A 13,704-nucleotide genomic window follows, 5' to 3' on the forward strand; every position below is an offset into this window, starting at 1 on the left:
CATTGCGAGTTAGACGAATATATGAATAGTCACGGAAGGGAAAGGATGGTCATTACAAAAACATCGTTTAATTCAAATACAACACCAAATCACATTATATTTTCTATAATAGTAATACATAATTTCTCTTTAAATGATTTCGCTTAACCATTATTTGTAATAAAACTACGTCGACGTCCGTTACAAATTTATAAGTACGGTCAACAAAAAACGAAATTACATGTTTTCCTTTTTATTATGTTAAGAAAATATAAATAGCCCTTTTTTTAATTTCTTAGAGGGTTACAATTTACTTCATATCTTAAGCTTAGAGGATATTTTTATTATATTTTCTCTTATCGAAATCTTACAAAAGGCCTAAATAGGAAGTTCAAATGTCCTTTAATTAGCTGGGATAACCAAGGTCATTTGAAGTTTACAATAAAATTATATAAGTAGGTATTACAACAAAAACAATCACATAAATGCGAAAGGAATATTTTTTTATTTGAATCTTGCTCAACTTCCATTCATTTATAAGGTATATGTATTTTTAAAGAAAAAATTGTTTAATTCTCTTCTTGATATGTTTCGAATCTCATATAAAACGTCTGCATTCTAAGAAGCTGAACAATCTTTCATTATATAATTACTATTATTTAAATAGAGGCAAAGGTTTTGTGTTAAGTGACTAGAAGTAAATTAAGACTAGTATTGGCATTGACCCGTATTGACTAAGAACGTATTATAAGCGGTTAGTAAAAATAATTTGCATCAGTTAACAAAAACTTTTTCATAAACAAGAATCAAATGGCCCCTGCGTGTGTTTTATTCATTGGAATTATTAATAGATTTTTATATAATTTTTTTTTTTAAATTTGAAATAGAAATTTATAAATCAAATTAAGTAACAGTTTTTTTTTACGAACAGGTTATATTAAATAGACAATAAGATAACATTTAGGTACTAGGAGATAAATAGGTTTTATAAATTCGAAATAATTTGAAAGAATTCGAATAAGTTATCTTTCTTTGGAAGTAAAGTGGTGATTACTTGATGCATTTGAAGTTTAATGAGAGGGTTTTTATTAAATTAATATAAAATTTAATTATAAAAACAAATTAACAGTTTCAACATAAAAGCTGTTGGAATTAATAACATCAAATAAAAAGATAATAGATTTTCCTAATAAATATAAAAAATAAGAGTTCGTTCCAGATAGCTCAAGGTACATGCTCGTTACAAGTTCGAACTTAACCTCAAGCTGCTGTTAACGAAGACAACACTGACAGAGTTTATTAAAATAGCAATAAATAACGTTTTGATGAACAAAAATAAAGCATGAGAACAATTACATCAATAAAAACCCCCTCGGTGTGTGATCTAGTCGTTGATAGCGTTGTCTTCGTGTGCCTTCTTGACGACTGCTAGCTTGGAGCGAGGGTCTTGCGGCTGGAGCTGAGCGTATGGCGGCGCTCGTGTGCCATGGAGCACCAGTGACCAGCCTCGCAACCAACCAGATCGACCTGGGCTGCTGAATCTAGCCTGGAAAAGAGATTGTTGGTTTTGGAACTAGTTCAGTGTTAAGTATCTTCTGTATCTTCTTTGGAACAGTTTCAAATGTTACCGCGAAGAAGAGATATCTTATAGAAGAGTTGTAATAAGAAAAATAGCCTTCGATGTAAGAAGATACTTAAAGACTTATTGTTTATATATTTTGTCTGCCAGTTAAACTTCCATCAGGATGGACTAAATATAGAAGTTGTATCGGTAATAATTTTTTATTACTGACTAAGTCATTGTTGTTATATATTGCTATAATATTGTTGCTGACGGTTGCACATCAAGAAGAAATACGTAAAAAATGACAATTCCAAAAAGCAACGGGTTTAGAATGTTAGTTCAAATCGTTAGGCACAAGCTTCTATGAAGATTTGCGTCTTCGTGAGGTGATAGCAAAGTAACGAAATCCTTTTAGGCGTATATCAGAAATCAATACTGCACTATTTTCTACCCATTCATCACATAACTGATACAGACGAGGTAACTAAATTTTTGGATGTGTAATTATGATGATCACCCCAAAAGATACATTAGTTTTGGAGGCCGTTATGAGTAAGATCTATAAAATCTCTTTAATATGTTCAACAGACCTCCAAAGACCAAACTCCTTGCGGATACTCTCCCCAAGTGTGCGTAGTCATGAACGGCCACTTTGTAAAACCGTCACGGCTGTCGTCATCATTTGCACGCCTGCTCAGGATCATCGATCTAAAAGGATGTATATTATATAAAATTTTACCAACTAAACGACATCTCTATCGTTTAGTCCAGCTTTTTGTTACAACAAATTGTGTGACTGTCCTTCATATTGACTCTTAAAAAGAAGAGATTTGATTGATTATCATACCACTCGGGTGCGATTAGACTAGATAAGAATAAATTGGAATAGCCAACAAACTAAATACTCTCCATTCATGTAAATATTAACAATTTTTATAAGAATTATAGAGAAAAATACAAAAATAGACTTGGAAAGAAATCAAAAATAGTCGGAATAGAAGGTGACTGAATTGGTGACTTACTTGGTTCCCATAGGGCTGGTGAGGAAGAGTTCCAAGTCCCCTCGTCTGGTAGCGTTGGCACTGACAACAGCTTGCACATGCTCCAAATACCGAACCTCGCTAGGGGTGCCTGCGCATGCTGACGTGTCTATCTGGAGTGTGATACTGCCTTCCGATGGGAGCTCGCTAAAAATATATTATATATATCTCATTGAGAATAAATACCACATATACATACAGTACAGATAACATTTAAATAAACCATGTAATCTTAATACTTTTGAAGCAATCAAATGTCAGTATTGCAATCTAAATGTAGGTAATAATCTGTATAACTTAAGTACATTTTAAACCGTAATAAATAAATGAAGATATTTTATAAAATGAAATGCTGTCTCCGGATATGATTTGGTAATTTTTTTATGATATTTTTAAATTTTCTTCACGTTTCGATTACTTAACATCAACCATGATCACGGGCAGACGGACATGTTCATCTCGTCATATCATAGTTTAGTTTTTAATGGTAGCTCGTCTATAATATATAGCTAAAGAGGATGCACATAAAGATATCTTACGTGTGAGTGTCGACTGAGCCGGCTTCGCAATGGTATCTCGGCGGCACAGATCGCCAATTTGCGGCGAGTGCTGTCATAGCTCCGGCGTCAAGGACACCGAAACCAAACAGGTGATTGAATTCCAGACCCACTCCGTTCATAGTCCAATGGAAACGGCCCTACATTTGGCCAAGAATATCAGATGAAACCTTGGGTAACTTCAGTCTCAGTATAGTGAAGTAAGCGTCACATACATATATATTTATATGTATATACTATATCAGTTTATGATACAAAGTGCAATGTATGAAACAATATTAAATCATACAAATATTAATTATTTTAATTCTAACTATTATAAATATTCTATTTAACGAAGCTTATTCCAGTTCACTCTTTATAAAAGAACACTTAAAGCTTTCATATAATACTTTGAAGTGAAAATAAAACGAGCTTTTTTTTTATATCATGATGTATAAGTTTATGATTTAATAAATTTTGTTCTAAACTATTGTAAATAAAATGCAAAATTTTGTCATTATATTAATAGAAATGTACGTATGTGTATAACGAAAAAAATCTCATCAAACTAAGGTTAATAAAATTTTAAATAAAAAATTTTGTATCTGTATTTTCATTTTTATTCATATATCTTCGCACATGGAAGTACAAAGATAGTTTTATAAATAACAGGAAACTCTCCGTGTGTAGTTTGACGGTGCAAACTTATGTTAAGGACGCTGATCCGTTATAATTTTTTTATTATAAGCTATTTAATATTAACATCCTACTGCATGTATGGTACTTTTCATTCAAAGAAATAAAAAAAATTTGAAATTTCTCTATAGTGTCAACTTCAATACTTCCACCGTCTATTTCTCTAGGTGTACCGTTTTATTATCATGATTTGTTTGTGATAAGGAATGTTAGAAATAGCAGTCATGTAGGTGTAGGTCGCTCGCACGTCAGTAATTTACCGGCGATAACGTCAAACAATACTCATAGTTGTTTTTATAGAGTTATGACGCTAATGGTCCCTATGAAAGTTAAATTTATTTAACACTTAAACCTTTATAGGTTATAACAACGAAAAACCTTGACATCTACTTCACCGCAAGTAGTAACTATTGCCAATGAGCAATCCTTATTATTTGAAGGCAGTAAAAGTTAAAAAAATATATATATTGTAGCATAAAAAAAAGTTTCCGATATTTTCCTACTACGTAAAAAACAAATGTTAAAAACAATTCACAATGATTTTTTATCATCAATACGTTTTAAAAGTACAAGTATTAAGATTTCTAATCTAACTAACTTACCTTCGCGTCATACAATGAGTTCCTCTTTGATGTCAAAACAGTGAGATGTTGAATGTCACGCCATGTCAGGTTAGGACTGAAATTAATTTTAATGTTCTTTATTCAAAATATAACTAGTCTTCTGAAAAAAAAAACTCCTTTATTCCATTCGACAAATACCTTCGTATTTCCTGATTACTGTGTACTCAAGATTATGATTCGTCCAACAAATAAAAACGTTGACATTGGCAGAATATTAATCGATTCCAGAAAGGATAAAGCCATAGCATAAAAAAACCTTTAACATGATTTCAATTCGATATTATTTGTCGAAAAGCCTAAGTTTTCCTAATAAAATGAAATTCCTAATAAAATTTCTATGATACGTATTACGAGAAAACTAAACATGCCCTTATGAATAGAAATATATTAGAATGAAATAAACAACTTTATTAGAAAAAGTAAAAACCAAACATCCTTTCAATATAATACTTGTTTTCCTTTCTTTATAATTTATTTTCTCCCTAAAGGGTAACTAAGAGATCTCTTTAAAGGGATAACTTATTTGTGTACTTATATTTTTTTTTTACTTGTTTTTTTACACACATAAATAAATATACAAGTGTGGCACATAGAATCATGCTCTTTTGAGTATGTCTATGCATAAATATTTTAAAGAATAATACATACTTCGCGTGTAAAGCCAAGGCGAAGACACCTGCTGCTTCTGGCGCGGCTGCAGAGGTTCCGGAGTGTGTCGCCGTACACTTCCCATACAGGTCGGTTGTAGCTACTCCAGTACTGGGATCTCTAGCCCCGTTACTGAACGTACTCGCTAACGTCGAGGAACACGACTCGTCGTAGTGCGCATTCTGACCGTCGTTTATTGCGCTGGTTTTATTTTTATATATTAAACGAGACTATATATTAATAATATAGAAATAATAAACAGCTTCTATTTAAACAGCTTCTATTTAATCACTAGCTAATCTGGTATGATATATTAAATATATTATTTATTTAATTGCAATGATTATATATCAACATAAAGCAAACATGTTTCTTCATATACGTATAATAAATAAGTTAGAATTATTTCACTAATAGTGTTTGTGTTTGAGAATCACCTATTAATGGACACAGTCCACATGGATGCTGCGTATCCGTCACAGTTGCAGTCATCATCTTCACCACCGTCACCGCTCGCCCAAACGTAGATGTTGCCAAGACCGTTCCGACCCTAGCAAATAGGGAAAATCTATAAAAATTGACACATTTTCATATACTATAGGAATAGGTTCATGGAATTGTCAGTCTATAAAATAAACAAAAGTGATTCCATTCGTTTAAATCCTTGTTGACAATAACCAAAAACGATGAACGCCAAATGCCAATTCGTTGGTTAAAATTAACATTCGAGAATCTGTACCATTCATGACATTTAGGCATAAAAAGCTTGCGTTTTGGAAACTTAAAAAGTTTTTACTTTATATTCTCGTTGCGATTAAATCGACGAAACTAAAGTCAAAAATAATAATTTAACTCCAATCTACTTACATTTAAGTTATTTAAACATTAAAATTATATTCATTATAATATAATCAGACAGAAGAAACGTGGTCATTGAAATATATTAAGTAAAATATTTACCTCCACTAAATGAAATTATAGGAGGCAAAATGTTTAAAAACTATATTATTTGTCTTCCTAAATGGAATATAATATGGAGGAATCCAAATCGAAGTGTCAATATATTATTAAAGTGGGTAATGACGTCACGAATAACGGAATTCTCATACGTATTTGACACGTTTTAAACTTTGACACCTCGGACCATAAACTTGATATTTGTCAGGAGGTAATCATAAGTTACTATAAGTAAGATTAACCAATTTTCAACTTAAAGTGGATAATGTTATAAAGCACATATTAATTGAAGACACCAAATTAATTCGTTACACATAGTCTGTATATAAATATTTAACATATGAAAGCTATTTAGTCGATTTTAGAATTGTTCTTTTTGCAATTTTATATACATATATGAAAATAAAAAAAAGACTTTTTTTTAATCACACACCATGTTTTGCTCATATGATCAAAAAAAAAATTTTAGCCTATCAAACTGCTTAAAGAGATCTTTAAAAAACATTTATACAAAAAAATATTTTGTTTTGTTAAATAAAAAAGATAATTCATATACATCATTTTCTTTTTCTGCGGAGGCACTTTGAGATATATAATAATCCTATTACCTTTCATGTGTAAGTCTTATTATTTCAATTATAGCCATAATTGAAATGTTTTCCTCATAATAGACCTTCAAGCTACAGCCTCCAAATGTTAGACCCATGGGAAATTTATGACCTTTCGGAAATGATAAACTTTGCTCTCGCCCAAAATTACACTTACATTTTCTTGTAAAAATACTCAGTCTTATCTATTTCAAAGTGCTTTTTTAAGTTTTATTAATTTATAAACATATTAAGTTACCGAATACAATATATGCTGCTTCTTAAAAGAAATAAACACTTTTTCTATTAGTCGTCCGTGGGAAAGACTACAAGGTTTTGAATTATTGAGAGGTTATTAACATTTATTTTTTTATATACAAACTTTTTAAACAAAGTATGTTTTGTAATCTTAAAACGATTGCAATCAAACTTAACACTGGCTATTATTTGACAATATGACTAAACAGTGGTACTCGATCTTAGAATGAAGCAATTTCTAGCAAAAAAAAAAACCATTTTAATTTTTTTTACCTCTATACAAGTTAATAAAATAAAAGTGTCTGTTTGTAATATTTAAAATGTTTTATTTTTGTTCACATTCGAAGGAATGGTTACACGATCGGTATAACAATATATATATATATATATATGTTAACGGAAACATACGTAATTCGTCATTGTATACAATTCCTAGGAAAAGTATGTAATTCCTAAAATTGAACGGAAATGTGTGAAATAAATTTTACCATACTTACACATTACACATTTCCTGGGAAATCTATACATTTCCTAAATAGCAATCGGAAATGTAAAACATTGAAGATACTGGTGGGTATGGTATATGGTTTCCGTTATATATATATATGGTATATATATATATAACGGAAACATATATATATATATATATATATACATATTTTATGTTTCTGTTCGTTCGGATTGAAATGGCTGACCCATTAGAATGGAACTTTCACCGACAGATAGCTCAAGTAATAAGGAATAAAGAAGACTACTTTTATATTATTTTCTGTTTTTATTTCTATTAATAAATATTTTTACAAACTAAACGATTTGTCCTTGATTTGATAGTTTTTTCGTGATAAAGGAAAATAAGATACAATATTTCTAGCCTAAGGGTTTTCTTAAAACAAAATAAATAAATCTTTTTACAAATACGCTCTAACCAAATAGACCGTTCAAATAAAGGAATAGATTGACAAAATGACGGTCCAATTAAATAAGAAGAAATAATAGACAATAAATATTATAAATAAAGAAATTGTATTTTAAGATGGAAATCATAAAAAAAGTTGTCCTGTATTACTGAGTACTATAGTCGTACTTCTCAATCAATAATAAAATAGACTTAAGTTTAAATCTGACCAGCATTTACAGTAAAATGTTTTCTAAACCTAAGTAATATATATACTTTTATGATAATTAATAACTACTAGTAACCATTGTTTCTATTTTAATAATCTTATAGAAGAGTTAGTACTATCCTTGCATACACAAATTTAACCCATCTATCTCTCGAAAGGATAATTTCCGTCCAATCACATTTAACGGATATGAAAATCCGTTGAAAACTAAAAAAGAAGTACATTTTTTTAAATAACGTTTTAGTTAACGAAAAATATTTATCCCTTCTTTTGGAAGAATTATGGACAGTTGCTCTTTGAATATATCTTGCGTGGAGATTTACAATAGCAAATACACAGATGTATGCACAGCACAAAGGTCACAATACATACGAATTGTTTCCCGTTTTTCGTTCAGTAATCTACTCCTATACTATGTGCGGATATTTATGAGTGAAAAACTGGAAACGCTGTTTATGTTGTGTGAGTATTTACGATACAAGCTTGACGTAAGAATAGTGTTTTAGAACATCAATTTGTAATTTCTTTGCGTATACAGCGTGGTTCCTTTTCAGACTCTGAAATTGTCTCCTTCGTAAGAAATAGAACCTTTTCTTTCGAAACTTTTACGAAAACTCATAGTCATTTAAAATCTTTTTTACAAATTGTGGTTGTATGCGTTTATTTAAGATTTATTTCAGAGTAATTAAAGAAAAATAATGCCATAGACTTGGTATAAAAATATAGAATTTTAAACGAAAATTTTCGTTTCCTAGACGTGCAAAAAATGCTTTATCGTTACAAACGTTGGTATTGTTATACATATAACGACGATGTGTTCGATTGCTTATAGAGATAATGATGTTCTTTGAAAATTATTTCGTTATATATATAAAATCATGAAGACTTTGATGTGGTTTTCAGGATGTATATTGTAAATATATTATTATTCATACACATGATACTCAACGAACGTTATTAATCGTTATTAAATGGGCGATGTCGTTAAGCAAACGGCTAGCAATTAATTTTATTGCTTGTAACGATATTCGACCTCATCGTAAATAAACATACACTTATGGAAAATTAACTATTCTATATTATTTGTCATCTGATTTCATAGAAATTCAGACGTGTCATTGTATAAGTCACGTTATGAATGGAATTTAAAACCAAAATCATTCAGTATTTACTATAATACAATTACCAATCTCACAGTTACTTGTAAACGAATTTAATTCTAAAAAAATATAATTTCTTTAATAGCGAAAATTTAAATTAATACATGAAAACTTGTGGTCTTATCTAAGATCATGTTACTTTATCTGAAAATAGCTTAATACGTCCAAGGCCGCAATGCAGAGACTGTGATATCAGTCCGTTATATGAATTAAAATAAGTTGACCTGTCTTAAATTTTTTGATATATTAACATTATATTAATTTTCGCGTTTTAGTATTATTGAATAAACATTTTCCATATGTATTGTTAGAAGTTTATATCTTATAGTATTTCGATTATAATAATGTTTGTTTTATATAAATCCCTTTTTCATAATACGGTTATCAGCTTGTTGGAATCCTTTAATCCTTTCCGGCTACATATTTCAACACTCTCAAGAGATTCAAAACCTAGGAGACGGAGTTGACCTAAACTCTTTCTATAAGAATCACAACGTATTACAAATACCTTCGCATTCGTAAACTTGTTTGTAATTTATAAAATAACTACGTACGTATTTGCAGTTAGTAAAGAGATCGTGGGCAATGTCTTTTTATATGGAAACAGACTCCCACTCGTAAAAGGTTAGTTTTTTACTTAATACAATTTATCTTTTCGTTGGTACAAAATTGGATACCCTCATCTTATATTAGACCATAATGATTTGATCTAAAGTCTGCTGTTTTTTTATTTATGGATTAGGAAACCATGGCTTGATATTTTGACTTCCATTCGCTATGAAATATTTTATGAATTATGGTATAGTTTCGATTAAATCGTAGTGAAAATACAGACCTCATTAACACCTCTGACGATAGCTCTCATAGTAGCGTTTCTGGGCCCATCGACTGTTCTCCCATCATCTGTGGGGCCCCATGAAGCGCTGTAGATGTGTATCTTGTGGGGCTCGTGTCCCATGGAATTGGCTTCTATAAGATCCGTCATGTACGGCTGATCCAACATTCTGATACCTTGGACAAAAGTGGATACATAAAACATGGTCATATAAGTGGCTGATAGAAAAAAAAACATTATCGGTATAACTCGGTATAAATACCGTTAACTCTGTACTAAGTAAATTTTGTTAACAAACACTATGTCTTAAGCAAAATTACAGCTAAAGAAAGATTTTGAAAAAAAAATAAATGTAATTAAGGTAGAACGTAATCGATTCCATGCCGAAATTTCTCTTTCAAACAAATTATTGTTGAGTAATTTTTATATTTTTAGATTTTTCCGTTTCGCTAATGAAAATGAAAACGAAAACTGCTCGTTAAAGCAGACAATGGGACGTCTTAAACGTTTGAACGAAGCCGTAAAAAGATTCGGTCTGCCCTAAATTCAGTGTTCGGAAGCCGTGAATATTTTATATTAACAAATACAATAAATATTCCGCTTCATCTAATATACCTCGAAACAGCGGTTTGAAGCGCTTAGAAAATTTCGGTCCATATTGTACCTAAAATGCTCAGAAAAAACAGTTACTTGACTAAAAATAAAAATAACGATGTACACCACAAAATAATTAATATAATTTTCAATATTAATTGAGGGCTAACAAATGACAACTGTTGATTTAGTCATCACCAAACTGAGAAATAAACAACGAATGGATTCAAATTATATGTTCATTTCAACCGCAAACTTAGTTTCTCGTCAATTCTGCTGTAAAAGCCACAAACCGTTCTGGGCTATTGGATAATATAAAGCTATTCGGTGAATTTGCTGGGATTTAAAATATTTTTTAATAGTCTGAATAAACAAAGTTCAAGTTTTATAATTCTGGAATTGTAATCGCTGAAACAGTTCCATTTAAAAATCTTTTACTTCAAAATATCAGTGACTACAATATTTTATCATATACTAACAACACAATACATAAATTCTACTTCAAAAAACATTCTCATTTACCTTAAAATCCTTTTTATATTCCCGATAAAAATAAATACTCATTCCTATTTGATTCCGTCCTTTGTTTACCGAACGGATGTAGTATATGTTTGATTTGTATTCCATTTTTATCCCAGCTTAGTAAAATAATGTTATAATAATTATGATTTTTAGAATAAACGAACTTATTTACACAAGTGCTTTTTATGTTATAATATATTTTCTTAATAACAGTGTATGATCCCCCGTCATAGTTGAAAAAAAAAGGGTAACTAAGTGCTCGTTAAAATTCACTTTTATACTCAACAGAATCAAATCTATCAAAGAATGTTTTAGAAGAACCAACCAAACAGGCGTATATTGTTTTTCTTCAGATTACTCGTAAAATAAGATATAAAAGTTAAATTACTTTGTTGTTACTTTATACTTGAAACTTTTTAATACATTTTACAACTTAGATATACAACTTGCAATGTACACTCTCTGTAGGTATATTAAATTACATCCATATATATATGTATATGGATACACTTTCACAACAATTTTAGAATATCTAAAAATAATTCAATATTTTTATCGGTTATTATTGTATTTTTATGTAAAGCAATCATTTAACTATAATTACACATTATACGAATAGCTTATAAGGCCTATTTCAAATAAAGTGCCGAAAATTTTTAAGACTTTTCCTTGTTAACATACAGTAAAGTCGAAAGTTAAATTACGAATTGCGAATAATGACAGCTCCGATCGAATCTTGGATGTAAAAGAGATTACGCGTACAAAGTTGACATAACTCATTAGACGTTGCTTTATTTACAATAATTATCTTGTTTCGTTGGCAGATGTTAGATGAGAAAAAATTAAAGAAATTTATTTAAAGCTGTGATAGGAGTGGTGAAAACTTGCAATACTTTCATTGTTTTGCTCTATATTTCTCTCTTCACTCTCTCATATTATAACTTACATACGTAATTACAAATATATTAATAAGTAACAGTTATATCGATTTAATGATTTATGAAAATAAGATCACAAGTAAGAGATAAAAAACTATTAAATTTATCTGATTAGAGAAAGACCAGTTTTAATTGTATGGAGAGAGGATCTGTTGTACTATTCAGATAAGTTTAAAATAAATCTAATAACAATGAAGTTTTAGTAAATTTTCCAAATACTTACAATTTATTTATGATAAGAGAAATTTTTTTTTTCATCATAACAAAAACTAACAGTGTTGTGATATAAAAATATCGGTAATAGAGATAAACCTGTGATGTTTTTATTTAATAAAACAAGAAAAAAACTTAATAAATCTGATGTAAATATAAAAGTGAAAATTGCGGTGAATTTATGCGGCGTTGATGAAAACGAATTAATCACACGAACCAGCAGAGCAAAAGTAATTCGGGGATCCACTGGGGATTACGTAGAACTTATGTGGATATCAGATTTTATATCGATTATAATTGGAACATATCGATACATCGATTTAAACTTAACTGACATCGTTATGTTTTATCTGTGACGTCTTTATTGTATGTGTGAGTTGCTTTATAATAATGTAGAGGTAAAATTTAAATAAAATCTCTACGATAGGAATTATTCGTAATATTTTTTCATTATTTTCATAAAGTCATTGTAAAAGTGGTATATGTAATAATAAACGACGTGTTATAATCAACTTACCAGCGACCTTCGAGTGGTAGGCGACCCCCACGCCGCAGACGCCGTTGTCACGAGCTGCCGCCACCTCACCAGCGCACCTCGTGCCGTGACTGACAAACATACGCTTTATTATTAATAATGTAGAGTCCAATTTAGCATACCATCACCACATTCATGATGAAAATGAATTGTCAAATTTAATATGTCAGTTTAGGGATGTTACAGATTAAAAATTTTGATGAATATTATATATTAGAGAGCTGTATTCGATTAATAATTACACTGAATAGCATTGAAATTATATTAGATGGAATTCGTGTCTCTTTAAAGTTTTACAACTAAACATTGAATCTCATCAAAATTTAAAGCATTTCATGTAAAGTATTCAATTATATAAATTCCAATGCCTATATAATTTCACGTTACAGGATATGAAACATGACCTTGACATGCCCTTCGACCAAGGGAGCGTTGAAACATAACAAGCTAAGCTAAATTACAGCTATTAAAGACTGCTGAAACGATTTATTTGTGTATAATTAAAGAGAATTCAGGTCACAGTAGGAAAAGCTTGTTGTTTATAAACATGTTAATATATTTGTATACATGTAAATAACACAGCTCGTAAAAACAACCATGGCTTAGGTCCTTGTGAATTATTAAATTAAATACGGGTATAATAATAACAAAAACTAATTAACATAAAATAAACATTTGTTTTCAACGAAATTTAAATTGTTGGCAAAGTAAAATTTTAATGTAATCATCTAGCCTGACAGTAATTGTTTTTGGGTCCTGTCTGAAAACATTTTAGAATATAAAATATTCGAGAATTTTTATTAATTGATTATACGTCATGTCTCCGCAATAATATATTTTTTCTATATATAATTTATTCACGATATGTAAATGAAAAAAAAAAGTTATTTTA

General features: G+C 29.9%; 1 protein-coding gene across 1 annotated transcript in view; it reads right to left on the reverse strand.

Annotated features, from left to right (window-relative positions):
• Positions 1 to 52: 52 nt before the first annotated feature.
• The window catches only part of LOC116773143 (neuroendocrine convertase 2), a 34,218-nt gene continuing 20,566 nt past the window's right edge, over positions 53 to 13,704 (reverse strand). Inside the window, exons 6-14 of the mRNA XM_061528424.1 lie at positions 12,795 to 12,883; positions 10,011 to 10,186; positions 5,527 to 5,639; positions 5,090 to 5,290; positions 4,421 to 4,496; positions 3,123 to 3,280; positions 2,566 to 2,730; positions 2,134 to 2,251; positions 53 to 1,525 (exon numbers count right to left, since the gene is read on the reverse strand). Coding sequence (XP_061384408.1) covers positions 1,364 to 1,525; positions 2,134 to 2,251; positions 2,566 to 2,730; positions 3,123 to 3,280; positions 4,421 to 4,496; positions 5,090 to 5,290; positions 5,527 to 5,639; positions 10,011 to 10,186; positions 12,795 to 12,883 — 1,258 coding nt within the window. The 3' untranslated portion in view covers positions 53 to 1,363. The remainder of the gene's footprint in view (positions 1,526 to 2,133; positions 2,252 to 2,565; positions 2,731 to 3,122; positions 3,281 to 4,420; positions 4,497 to 5,089; positions 5,291 to 5,526; positions 5,640 to 10,010; positions 10,187 to 12,794; positions 12,884 to 13,704) is intronic.

The sequence above is a fragment of the Danaus plexippus genome, assembly GCF_018135715.1.
Source record: "Danaus plexippus chromosome 18 unlocalized genomic scaffold, MEX_DaPlex mxdp_20, whole genome shotgun sequence".
In the NCBI taxonomy this organism is placed as follows: Eukaryota; Metazoa; Arthropoda; class Insecta; order Lepidoptera; family Nymphalidae; genus Danaus; species Danaus plexippus.